At 42.5% G+C, this 13,793-nt stretch overlaps 1 protein-coding gene across 1 annotated transcript in view; it reads right to left on the bottom strand.

Annotated features, from left to right (window-relative positions):
• GUCY1A2 (guanylate cyclase 1 soluble subunit alpha 2) overlaps positions 1 to 10,470 on the bottom strand; it is a 307,345-nt gene extending 296,875 nt beyond the window's left edge. The window contains exon 1 of the mRNA XM_037153653.2: positions 9,771 to 10,470. Within this exon, the coding sequence (XP_037009548.2) occupies positions 9,771 to 10,052 (282 nt within the window). The 5' untranslated portion in view covers positions 10,053 to 10,470. The remainder of the gene's footprint in view (positions 1 to 9,770) is intronic.
• Between the last annotated feature and the right edge of the window lie 3,323 nt (positions 10,471 to 13,793).

Here is a 13,793-nt window from a genome sequence, read left to right as displayed (position 1 = left end):
CCTCAGAGAGACTTTACCCAAGAATTCACAAGATAACACAGGAGTTAGTATCTGACTGCAAAACCTGTCATTTTCCTAGAATGTAAAGAGAAAAGGAATCTTAACCAATGCCTTGGTGCCCAAGAAATCAGCGTAGCAGTACAATGAAGAAATTAATAGTGGTTCACAATATCATCAATTCACTGTTCACATTTTATTACGTATTTACCCTTGAGTGAGAGATTAGTATTATTATATATGATTTCAGAGATGGGAAATGAAGACAGAAAAGTTATTTCCCCAAAGTCAAATTAAAACAAAAATCAGAATGCGGCATTTATTGAGTCACAGCATCTGCCCCCACCCTGCACACATGTATACTAACAGGCACGTTTCACGAACACAAAGCAAGAGCGTTAACCAAATAATGCACAGATCTCTATAGGGTTTTTTTTAAGCTTTTTGTTAAAATCCACTCCTAATTTGCTTCTCTTTGCCTGAGAGACTCCCTGGTGGAGTACTAGTAATTGGGTATGCATATTAACTCTTTCAGACCACAAGAACCATTTAGCTCCTCAGTCTTTCTATGTAGGAGAAAGTTCCTGTTATAAAGCATTGGATCGCCTAAAACACTGCACTTACCAGGATGTCCACACCTCCACAGCACAGTGATATTTAAGACTCTCAATAATGACACTGAGTCACTGAAACACACGAGAGAGTCTACGGGATTATCAAAGACTGATTAACAAAATGAAGAGTGTTTAACTCATTTTATTGATTTTCATCTACTCACAAACTGATACTGCATTCATGATGGTTCACTTCATCAAAATGTCTGACTCACCAAACTACCTTTTATCTTTTGGAGAAGAAAATATCTGCTGTGCTCTCCAAAATAATAGGGAATTGTTGGTAGCTACCCATTACCCAAATCCAATAGACTCTCTTATATTCAACAATCAATGTAGTTTCAAATCTGAGCCAAGGAAACCTTACTGTGTAACGACTAAGGCCCGTAAATAATGCATTGAATGATATAACTGAATATCCTTATATTTCTCAAGGATTAGTTCTAACTTTGAAAACATAACATAAATACTAATCAAGAAATTAGCACTGAGTTTCTCAAAGACTAACTAGTTACTAGTTATCAATTCTGGTTTGGTGGGAGGTGGGTAGGCTGGAGGATCAATCAGCTATTCTAAGACAATTAACTGAGTAGTGAAAGAATAACACCCAGATATATATTAAATAAGCTTAATATGAGATACATGTGCAATAAAGAAAGGCTAGAAATGCCTTGAATGTTACAGTCTACCTCACTTATAGTCTATCATCAATTTCTAATTTTATCACACTTCCCCAGGACTCTATCCCCTCGGTACCATTATTTGTCTATAACAATTACTGTGGGATAGATACGTACATGTGCTGATTTGCTGGGACTTTTATGTAGTAGAATGCTTGACAACATAAGCTTTCTTATATATTGAAATAATAATGAAGAAAAGAGCACGGTGGAGACCCATCTCTATACCTTACAGAGACACATGTCTCTGTAAGAGCTAATGCACACTTACAAATGCCAGCACACATGCGTCCCCAAATAGTTGCTGAGACTGCAGGCATTCTCAGAGAATCACACTAACCAAAGTTAGAGATCACTGGCACTAAATCTAGAGAGTATAGTGAAGCATTCTCAAAAATGTTACAACTGTAGTTACTCTTGTTCGTGTCTAAGGAAGAGCTACAAACAGAACGGTTAAAATAATCGACAAAAAATGGCAGCACAAAGTCATCAAAGGCATCGGTGATGCCTACAGAGCGTCACCAGATACTTCACCAACTACACAAGCACTTATCTACTCATTCTTCTAACAAACATGTATTGAGTGCCTTTATAAAATCAGACTTTCTGCTACATGTGGGCATAGATAAATCTCTGCCTTAAGGAGGCACAATAAACCCAAATCACAGACAACAGAGTAACTCCTAATAGCGAGATGTGAGCAATAACTGAGTGTTAATATGAGGGAAAATGCAGTGACAGAAAACAAAATGGATGTGTGTGTTTTGTGCACGAAACTAATCAGAAAAACCATTCTTCTCTGACATTAAGTTGGAAGGTCCATACATGAAGAAGCATCAGCATAAAGCATAGGCATAACAAGGAATGAAAGCACACTTTAGAACATTTACATTTCCTCCACCGGGCACAGCAGACTCACACATAACAAACACAGCACAGCGAATAAAAAGGAGTCAAGTGGACTTCAAGGACTTACAACTAACATAACACCAGGGCTTCCACAGTCCTGCCAATATTCTGACATCCAGATCTGTATCTTTCTCCCTTCACCTTTCTAAAATAATTTTCATAGACATGTGAACAAGTAATTGCTCCAGAATGAACCAGTAGATAGAGCATTTAAGAAATGTAGCGTCGATTTCACTCTAAAAAACACAGAAACTTATGTACTGACTTTCACAACAATCCTTCCCCCTCCCTCCCCTACCATCCTCAACATTTTGAATAGTTGATTCTTTATTTTGAGAAAAGGGCCATAACACACTTATAGCTGACGTGTGACCTGCTGGACTTAGGGGAGCTAACAAAGCATCCTCGGGACAAATGACAAGAGAATCCACAAAAATTAAAACTACAAAAGGTGAAGCCTCAAATACCTTCTCCCACGCAACCAACAGGATTATTTTGAACACAAAGGATACAACCATAGGATGTGCTCCAAGCCACCACCTTTATTTTGTCCTTATTTAGGTAAAAATGCACCTGGAGATAGTCACCTCAAATGATGCTTCCAGGGTCATTCTTTCAAAAAAAATCAGTCTGCAGAGCTCACTGAATCTACATCAGTAATCCTGAAGGTGTGGAATTCAGTCACCTTGAGGCACAATTTTGGTGTGCCTAGCAATCGCCTAGACTAGGATTTTGTTTAAAATATAAAGTCCGAATCCCTCCCTAGAGCTATCAAACCAGACCCTCTGAGAGTGAGGCCCAGGGATCTGCATTTTAATCATTTTATTCAGGCATTTTTTATGTTTGTTTGAGTTTGATAACCACTGGCTTAAATGAAGGACTATTTAATAAGTCTCAAATATAGCCTGTATTAGGAAGTGATTTTCTCACTATTTATAAGAATGTTCAATCTTTATCAACTGCCCACAAGAGCCTCACAAATCTCCAGTCTTCAGAGATTTTCCAGCTCCTCTACTTCTTAAATCACTCTAGGCAGGAATTTTCTATTTTATTAGGTGCTCTGAGCGTAAAGCACTTAATTCTAGATCTTCAGATTCTGTCCTGAAATGGTATTTGGGGACCAAGACTATGTCATTCCATCTCTTAGCAGTGATTTTTTGGCATCAGCAGTTGCTGATGAGCATCTCTCTTTCATTTGAGATTGGAGGAGAGTCATCTCATGCACCTAACTCTTAAAATATACACAGGCCACCTAACAAAAACCAGAAGGACACTACCCCATGTTCTCTCTTTTAGCACAAATTCATTCTGAAGTTTTGCTTCAAATAGCAGATGTCAGTAAAAGTCAAACAGGTTTGTATATCTGAATTCATCTCTCACAGAGTGGATATAAAATCTATGTTGTTTGATAGAACCAAGCAAAACACAAAAAACATCAAACATAAGACAAATAATGCAAGTAGATGATTAAATAAAAATATCTATTCATCTCTTCTGAGCATTTTATAGAACATCCATTAGGTATTGTGCTAAATATGACATAAACATGAAACTGTTGAGGAAAGAGTCAGGATTTAAAAATAGGAACTTAAAATTTTGAGCTAAAAACTGGCTCGTGTGTCGAACAAAGGCCAACAAAGAAAACCTAGTCATTAGTTGGCCCTTGCAAATATTCTCCTTGCTTATGCCACTTAATTTTTTTCTAGATGTGTGTAGAGTTCCAAAAGGGGTCATTATGCCTTCTTGCTAACTCACGATGAACAAGCTATACATCTGGAAATAAGGCATTTATTTTATTATCATATTCAATTAAATGTATTTTTTAAATTTTATGTTAAGCTCCGTATATAGAAGCAACAGGACAAACCCAAGATGAATGAAAACAGCTATGATGATACAGAGGAGAAAAATACATAACACTTGAGTACACATCCCACACATTCAAGGGTTTTTCAAGGTAGAGAGGTTATACACTAAAAAGAATATGTAAGCACTCATCCCTGTACCTTCTAACTAATAATTATGTATGCTGTTTCCCACTGTTAATATTTAGCTTTAACATGAGGGCTTAACAACCGAGTTGGTAGCCGAACAGGAATCCAGTGCTGTACACAGAACAAAACTGCCATGAGCTAGGTGACAGCTGCATCTCACAGTCGACCCCTTTGAACACGTGTGCAAATTAGTTTGCATGCAGTGGGTGGCGGACGCTTGAAATTCTCTGGCAAATGAAATAAACAGTTTCTCTTTCACCTATCTAATTTTTTCTAATTAAAAAATAATTTGTTGTGAAATACCTACATTCTACCAAGTATATACATCCTTGTATTCTTATAAAATCTGTAGAAGTGGCTTTCCTATTGCCGCACAGCCCTCTGCAGTTTGGCAGAGACGTCTGAGGCTGCAATGATCACGTAGGCTTGTGTACCCACAGGAGCCACAGCCAGGGAGCCAAGAAGGAACTCCCGTCTTAATTTTTTAAGTGGATTGACTGGGCAATGCCCACAAAATTAACTCCTTCTTATCTCTTTCTTCTTTCTTATGTCTTTGACATCAGTTAACCCATGAACTATTTAACAAGGTTACTAGCAAGTAAACTATTGAGGAGAAAAAGGGAGCTATTAGATCATTTGGAGGCATTCAAATTCAGTTGACATTAGTGGATCGCAGCCCACAACTATCATTTCTTGAGTTCAAGGAGTTTTCAAAGAATATCCCTCCTCTTTCACAACAAATCTACAAGGTTGTTATTATTCCTATTTCACAAAATAGGAAACTAAGGCTCCAAGAAGGTAAGAGTTCCCAGGGCCTCACATTCAGAAAGGGGCTCAGCAGACAGGTATTCAAACTCATGACTCAAACTCTCAACCCTTGTTCTTTCAACTCTGAGGTAGAAAAAAGCAATGAATGGCCATTATTCTGATTTCAAATTACAGTATCTATTTTTTTACAAATGCAAAAACATTAAACTACTGGAATACATTTTGTTTAATATCCTAATTGCAATGAATGTGTTACTCAGAACCTTCTTAGCTAAGTTGAGCCCAGATTTTAAAAACTTCAATTAAGCCCTGGCTGGTGTGGCTCAGGTGAATTCAGCGTGGGCCTGGGAACCAAAGGGTGTCTGGTTTGATTCCCAGTCAAGGCACATGCTTGGGTTGCAGGCCAGGTCCCCAGTAGGGGGCGCGTAAGAGGCAAATGCACATTGATGTTTCCGTCCTTCTCTTTTTCACTCCCCTCTCTCTAAAAATAAATAAATAAAATCTTTAAAAAATAAAAATAATAAAAGTTTCCATTAAGATACAGAAATTTACCAAATATTCTACCTCACAAATATACTTTATATACTTTTCATCATTTACATGGTAATTACACTCACACTCTCAAGGCTTTTTTAGTAGTTTATGTCAGACAGCTAACTGTCTGTAATATCAGGGGAGGCCAAATTTGTATACTTATGTCCTTTTACTTTTTCATAGGCTTGTATCAGTATAATATCTTTCCCAAAATAATGAAATCCTTTTTGCTTTTTTGGTACTTGAATCCAGACTTCTCTTCATTTCCTGTCTTTTCTCACTGTTCTCTCAAATTCACGGACTATTCTGTCAGCAGCTTTCCTCCCCTTACTTGTTGTCATCCTTCCACTCCTGTTACTTTTCTTCCTGCCACTCTGCTCTCTTCTCTGTAGAGCCTTCAAAGCCACCTGCAAGGCCGTAACAGCCAGTTGTGCTCTGACAAGAAAACCAGGGAAGCCTTGCCCTTCAGCTGGTCTCCTGGAATATCTTCTCTGACAGGACACTAGCAAACCCAAAACCGATGTCAAAGTAATAGGGTTCTAAGCAACGCTCATTTCTAAGAATAAAATAGAAATAAATGAGTTACTAAATTCACTTTTGATGTAAAATCCCAAGCTGTTCCTCCATATGTGTTTCCAAGTAAATTATTTCAAAATAAAGAACATAATAAGTGATTTATGCTTCTTTAAGTCAGGTCTTTAGGTTTATTTCTATTGTTATGGCTGCACTCCACAGATTCACAGTAAACAAAACTACCCAAAGTGGATAATACATAAAATTTACTGTAGACATCCCCAAGACAATTGGAGTTGTTACGATTTCACTCAATACAGTTCCCTTAAAATAAAGACTATAATTAAAGAAGTCGTGTGAGGTCAAAAACTGGGAATATTTTTTCACTGGCAATATTTTTTTATTGCATTGCCAGTGCTTTGCATAATACCTGCTACATTGTAGGTCCTCAAACACCTTTTATAATTTGGTGGCATAAATATGAATTTATTACCCATATTTAAGAAAGTAATCTAATTCCCTTGAAGTTTCTTTTAAGCTTTATTTATTTATTTTTAGAGAAAGGAGAAGGGAAAGAGAAAGAAAGGGAGAGAAACATCAATGTATGGCTGCCTCCTGCATGTCCCCAATTGGGGACCTGGCCTGCAACCCAGGGACGTGCTCTGACTGAGAATCTCGAACCCTGAACTCTTTAGTTCGCAGGCCGGCACTCACTCCACTGAGCCACACCAGCCAGGGCTCCCTCAAAGTTTTAAAACTCATAACATGTGCTTATTTTTCTTTCATATGCCATTATGGCAGTTTATCAAAACCTTGATAATACATTATATATCTGCGTAGAACCCCAGAATAGAGAGGGGCCCTCAGCATAACACCTTACAAATGAGAAGGATCCTAGAGACTTAAAATAATATGCACAGAGATATAAAAATGTTTAGTTGTCCAAAGAACAAGGAATGACAACCAGGTCTCCTGAATTCCAGAATTTTTTTCAATTTTATCAATTCAATTTACTTTTCTTATTAAAATAGTATAAAGTGTTATCATCTTTATAACCAACATTTGATGTATAGAAAAGTGACTTTTAAAGGATAAAAATCAGAGTCCGACTATCCCATTGATCAAATAACTAGTTCAATTACTTGGCAATATTCTGGTATTTATAAAATTCATTTCCATTTTCTTACTTGCAAATTGCTCTGAATAAAGAACACATCTCCAGTGATTGAGACGACATTCCATGATGAGGCAACTAGGAAAAAGAGAGCTTCCATACCATGATTTCTCCTGAAATATATTGTAATGAATGCAAGAAATCTCATAACAATAAAAAAACTAGAAAATTCCATCTAAGAATGCCCTGGTAATGGCTATTCTGAGAGGCTTTTTAAAGTCACTCAGCTCTAATAAAAGACAGGGCATACTCTGTGTCCACAAGTGTTCTCAGAGAAGTTTACAATTTTCTCATTTTAGGAGGATGCATCTACTAAAACTTTTTGAAGCAATGTTCTAGCTCCACCAAATAAAAGAAGACGGGGAGAGGGGGTGAGGGCCACGCAAACAAGTCACTGCTTTGAAATATGACCTCAGTTTTCTTTGCATTGCTAAGTCTACTGGTGATACAGTTAGCCAAGGAGAATTTTTTATCCATGCCCTGTGAGACTGAAGATGTTTACACCATATTCACCAGTATATTTTGAGCATTCCAGCTGACAGGTCAGATCTTTTCCAAAATAGAAAAGTCAGCATGGCAAGTACACATAGCTGGTGTGTATATTACATCGCCATAATTATTTTCAAATTTCTTATCCTAAAATCCATGACCTAGGTAGGGGCCTTTTATCCAGCAAAAAGCCAGAGTCACTCAAAGTTGACTTGTAAAGCTAAAAATCAGAGAGTATTTCCTCCCTCTTATTTTGGTAGTAAATACTTGGGTTCTGTCTATTTTATCTACATGTAAGTTGTTGAGAACAGTGTTGGATTAAATTGGCATTACCAAGGAGGCACTGCCATTACTGTTCAGAAACTTTTAAGTTCTAATTCTTGGGGTAGCCCTCCCCAAACTAATCATTATCTTCAGTGAAATCATTGTATTCAGATACAAACCCGTTATACTGAGAATTAACGTGTTGCACAAATGTGCTGTATGTACTGACACAAAACTACCAATGTGCAGGATTACTGGACTCCTTTAACAAAGACTATGTTCAGCAACTTGCAACACCATATAGTTCCTAAAATCACACGTCCTGGGAAATAGTGCAGTAAAGAATAGCAAACAGTAGCCAACCCATTCCAGGTCTTGTATCCTAGGTTATCAGTGGAAGAGGTGGCAGAAAAGTAAACCAACGGGCCAATATCTAAGAAACGGAAGATGACAGAAGACCAGTTCCATAGTCCAAATGAAAAGCCATGCCCCATTAATGCACATGCCACCAGGATACCCACAGGATTCCCTGGTATCAGTACCCAGTCCCTCAGGATTGCCATGTTCCTTCTCAGGTTCATCCTCCCATCAGTTGCAAGACTACTTTCTAAAGGAGACTCAAGAACAGTCAAACAAGATCAAAGTTCAGATTCATTTTGGAAACTTCAAAGAAGTATAAGTCCCCAAAGAGAGTAAACTGCCACCAGGAGTTGACGTCCGTGGGAATACAAGGTGGATGGAGGTTTGACACCTGCACCCGCTTCTGATTCTATCTGCAACTGTGTGGATTCCTTCAAAACACAGGTCACACTGACAGAGAAAGACTGATATAAAGGTCTGGCATTCCTGCAAATGGCTCACGTCAAGGGTAGCTGAAATGCTGGAGCAGGCATGAGCAGAAGTGCTCTGGAAGAATGCCCAGAACCAAGGGGAGTCCGGCGTACACCTGGAACTGCTGATACAGACATCCCGAAACGGGTGTAAGTCTAGAGGGCTAGGAAGGCATTTATTTACACAACAGATGTTCATGAAGGTCCTAATATAAGGAAAGCACGAGGAAAAAAAAAAACGAGTGAGTAAGTACTAGAGAATTCAGGGAAAACACAGTGAAGGTTTGAGGGCACAAGAAATACGAAAGAAGTTTAGACAACCAGACACCATGGTTGCCCAAAGAAAAAGGTTGGGCCAACCATGTTCGTCGAATAAGAAAAAAGGCTGTAAGATGAAGAGAAAAGAGATTAGAGGGGTTTGGTTTGGGGGGTTTTTTTCGTTAGAAAGCAACTCAAAAAGTGTCTGACAGCCAGTTCCTGAAGACTGGAGAAAAGGGAAGCAACGGAGAATGCAGAGAGGCTGTGGAATTCAAAGATGTCAGAGGAGGTCAGGCTAAGAAGACCCAGAGTGTGGGAAAAAAGACAGGAAGAGTTTCCTGGAAGGGGTAAGCACCCCTTTGGGAGAACAGAGATGAAAGACCCGGAGATGGGAACTGCGGAACACAGCGCCTGGGAAAGTTTGGGGGAAGGAAAACAGGTGGGTGTGAAGGAGTCCTGAGGCCGGGAGGGGGAAGAGGGTGAAAGGCTGGAGGTGGGCTGCAGCCCCCGAATCTGAAGACCCAAGTGGGTCAGAGTGTTACCCCTTAGCGTGCTCTAATGCCTCCTTCCCCCAGAACCCGGCCATGGGTGTCTCCAGGGGCCAAGGGAACCCCAGGCCCGGCGGGGCTGAGGCCTGGCCGCCCCCCAGCGGTTGGGTTCTGCGCGCACGCCTGGCTCGCCCAGCGCCAACTTTCCCGATCCCCGTCCCCTCTCCAGACACGCCGGCCCTCCTCCGCCCGGCTCACCGAGGGTGCCGTCAGGCGGCTGATGCTCTCGCCCAGCGAGTCCAGGTTGACCCGCCTCCGGCGCTGCGCCCTCCTGGCCCCGGCGTTAGCGGCGGAGGCGACCGCGGAGGCGGCGGGGGCCGGAGCTGCGGCCGCTCTAGGCTCAGGCTGCCCCGGGGGGCTCCGGCTGCCGTTCCAGCAGAGCCTGGACATGGGGCATTCCCCCTCCTCCTCGGGGCTGGTCTCCAGGTAGTCGGAGCCCAGGGAACTGAACGACTCGGACGAAATCTTCCTTCGAGACATGCTGCTGGCGGCGCTGCGGCGGCGGCCCGGACGCGAGTGGCAGCTGCGGCTGCAGTAGCGGGACCTGCGAGCAGCGACCTTAGGCGCTGCGGAGCCGCGGGGCGCTGCGATCGCGCTTAGCCTGGGGCGAGTCTCCCGAGCCGCGGAGCCCGCCGCTCATGGCGGGAACTTGCGCCCCACCGCACCTTGGGGCCCGGGCACGGCGGCTGAGCAGCACTGGGGAGGGAGCCCGCGCTGCCTCTGCTGCTGCAGCTGGCGTGGCGCCGCCTCAGCTCCCGCTTCGGTGCCTGGGTTTCGGCGGAGGCGCTCGGAGTGTGTGATCGCGGGCGGCGCGGCGGGAGGGCTGCGGCCCGCGCGGTCAGGGCGGCGGAGGCTTCCACCGCCTGCGCGCCGGTCTCACCCCACTTCCCTCTCTCCTCCCGCCCCTCTCCTTGCAGCCCGCCTCCCTCCGTCTCCCTTTATCCACAACCCCCCCCCCATGCTCTCCCTCCGCCTGTATCACGTGTCGCTGTCATACACATTGGGAGTCTCTGCCTCGCCTGTCGCCACGTTTCAGGAGCAATGAGGACACTTCGTGGCCTTCCTCTGCGCGCCCTCCCCGCTCCCGCCTTCTCCTCCTCCGAGAAGGAGTGCACCATAGCTCAGATCTGACCAAAGGGCCTTAACCCCAAACTCTGGACCCCTCGCCCGCAGAAGAGGCTGCTGGGGAGCAGACAGCCCCGCAAGCGCGGAAAAGAAGGGGATCCTGCTCGGGAGAGCCTGAAAGCGGGAAGCGGGTGGGTGGCGGGTAGGCTCCATATCTATCCTTTTTCCGCCTTCGTTTGAGTTTATTTAGGAAGTTCGGAGGCTTGGCGAAAGGCCGACCGGTCCAGCTCGCGCATTCAGGGGAGACGCTTACAAGGAATTGGGAAGGGGCAAAATGTTGGCACCTGTCCTGCTGAAGCAGTTCGTGGGGACGAGTGTTCTCCGCTTCAGGAGGCCGCGTGGGCTCGGAGCGAGCCCAGAGCCGGGCGGCACTGAATGAGGACAGCGGCTGCTCAAGCCAGAGCGCTGTTACCTTGCCGGGTGTGCGGGACTCCTGGATCCCGTGGGCTCATCACTGGTGCTGGACAGCTCCGCTGGCCACCTGCGGCGGCGTTTTCTGCGTAATGGGCTGCGGGACAATTCTGCAGATACCACTACCTAGGACCAGGCTGGGGGAAGACCGGGGAGTGATCCCAGGTCCATGGCTCTTTGCGCAAAATATACTGTTTGCACTTGGCTGCAGCTGCTGCCCAGAAAGCTAAGGAAAGTGGGAGAAAGGTTTTCCAAACCCAAGAACAAAATCCCTACAGCGTGAGCAAAGCTCTTGCTGAGAGTTTGCGGTGGAGCTGCCTAATTCCAAACCTTGCCTCGTTGCAAAACCAGCAGCCACTCTAAGTACCCGGCCCCACAGCATTTGCTTTAGCTCCAGAAAAGCCTCAGACTTATTCTGACCTTGGGGGAAAGGGTAGGAAGTAGGAGCAAATAAGAGTGTCCTGGAAAACAGGACCCCACTCTGTGCGTCCCTGGGCAGCAAAGCAGCACCCTCACCACCTTTCCCTTTCCAGGAAAGGAAAGTTCAGGGGCTGTGGCTTTAGCTCCGTGATGATACTGAGGCCAAAGCGTTCCGTTTTGTTTTGTTTTATTTTGTTTTGTTAAGGACTGGTCCTTCCAAGGTGAAGGTAGATGGGTTAGTGGGTTGTGTTTGTTTAAGAAAATAAACAAAAAATCCAAACCAAAACAATAACAACAACAACAAACCACAAACATGTGCTCTGATTCCAAACACGATTTGCTTTTAACTCTAAATCCTGGCAATAGTTTGTGAGGGCCCAAATAAATATAAATGGTGCTTGAGATTTCCTTTTATATTCTGGAAAAATCCACTCAAATTGACTCAGAGTCATGCTTGATTCTCAGATTTTAAATAGGCATTAAAGATGCCAAAAGTGCAAGCTATCTGTTACATGCTACCCTTCAACTATATAGTCTTTCTCAGCCTACTGAGTAAGTTGCTAACAGCATGGTTTCTCTTCTTAGCGGAGGAAATTCAGAACTTTTTGTTTTATTTTTTTTAACTATCTTAGAGATTTTTTTTAATTTTTATTTATTTATCTTTAGAGGGGAAGGGAAGGAGAGAGGGAGAGAAACATCAATGTATGGTTGCCTTTTGTGCATCCCCTGCTGGGAACTGGCCTGCAGGGAACTGGCCTGCAACCCTGGTATGTGCCCTGACTGGGATTCGAACTGCGATTGTCTGGTTCGCAGGCCCGCGCTCAATCCACTGAGCTACACCAGCCAGGGCAGAACTCTTTTTAAAATTATTGTTATTATTTTGGTGGTGTAGTTATCTGCTGTTTTCACCGTTGTGCCTCTTAGTCCTGCGTGCATTTGCTCCCACCAGAAATTAGACACAATCGTGTACTTTTTATCATGAAGAATAGTTGTCAGTTCTGCTCAAAGTTTTACAGGCCTTGTTTCTGAAATACAATAAATAGTTTCTATGAAAATTACATTGTTCCAACTTTGGGGAAACTTTCTAATATTCTTGCTGTGCAGTACCGATCACAGCACAAGTTGGAGTTCTTAGTTTGTTTCTTTAGTGATGATGAATGTCAAGTTTTCTGTAGTCATACAATTTTACACCTTCTTCTAAGGATACTAAATAGCATTAGACCCTTCACTTCTTTTAATAAAACTGCTTATGCACACACACAGGAAGTTCCTGTTGTGGTAATGGTACATGACCTCTGCATTGAAGTGAAAACCCAAACTTTCACTAATCATTCCAACTTTTGTCACAAAATCAAAATGAGTCTGAGTGCTGAGCAATGAGTACAATTTGTTTCTAAAATTTACAAGAGTCCTAAGAGCCTTCCTGTTTACACTGGATGTTTATTGCCAGAAAGAACTCTGACCCTAACAGACATGTTTGCTTTGTGTGAACCATCTAAATCAAAGACTCTTTATAGAATCTAAGCAACTGAAGTGGTCTTGCTGTTTTCTGCATGAATTAGCCCGCCTGTGATCATTATTTTCCCACTGATTCTTAAACTATAAACAAATGAAGGCCTAGATACAGATAGTCCATCATCTGCATGACTTTCAAGGGTTTCCTTTGTATTTCTGTTCAAGAGCTGAGTTCAAAGGCTCTCAATATGAAAAGTGCTATGTTCTATATTTGAATTAACGTTTTTAAAGGAAGACAATAGGAATAACCTATTCTTCATAAAAACAATTTGAAAGACTTAGAGCTAGTAAAAGGAATCCAAGCACATGAGGAAAATGAAGAGTGTCTGCTCATATGTTAGCAAAAGAAACTTAGCTCTGCATGCCCACAAATCCAGTTCTCCTGTATGTACTGTGTTTCAATAAATTCCTTAAGAACCAGTCTCCTATTGGAAAGGAAAGTGCAGGAGTACATTTGAATCATTTGTGAAGTCAGCGAGGGCACCTGAGGACTCACTTCAGATTGATAAAGCATTAGGAAGGACTCGGTAAAAAAGCAGTTTCTCCACCTTAATAAAAGTGGTGAATATTTTTTTAAAACATAAAACAACGATTGTTGTGTAGGCCTTACCTTCCCATACAGCACTGCTATTTATAATTCCTTCCACTTACTTTGCCTCATTTAATTTGACTTTCATTCTTCCCAGAGAAGTAGTTAAGGAAAATTCACCTCTGTCAAATTCAAGTAAAAACTAATATTAGTCCTCACGC

The sequence above is a fragment of the Artibeus jamaicensis genome, unplaced genomic scaffold, assembly GCF_021234435.1.
Source record: "Artibeus jamaicensis isolate MK-2021 breed Jamaican fruit bat unplaced genomic scaffold, CSHL_Jam_final contig_585, whole genome shotgun sequence".
NCBI lineage: Eukaryota > Metazoa > Chordata > Mammalia > Chiroptera > Phyllostomidae > Artibeus > Artibeus jamaicensis.
The sequence above is the reverse complement of the archived record's forward strand: the minus strand, read 5'-3'. Positions and strand labels throughout refer to the sequence as shown.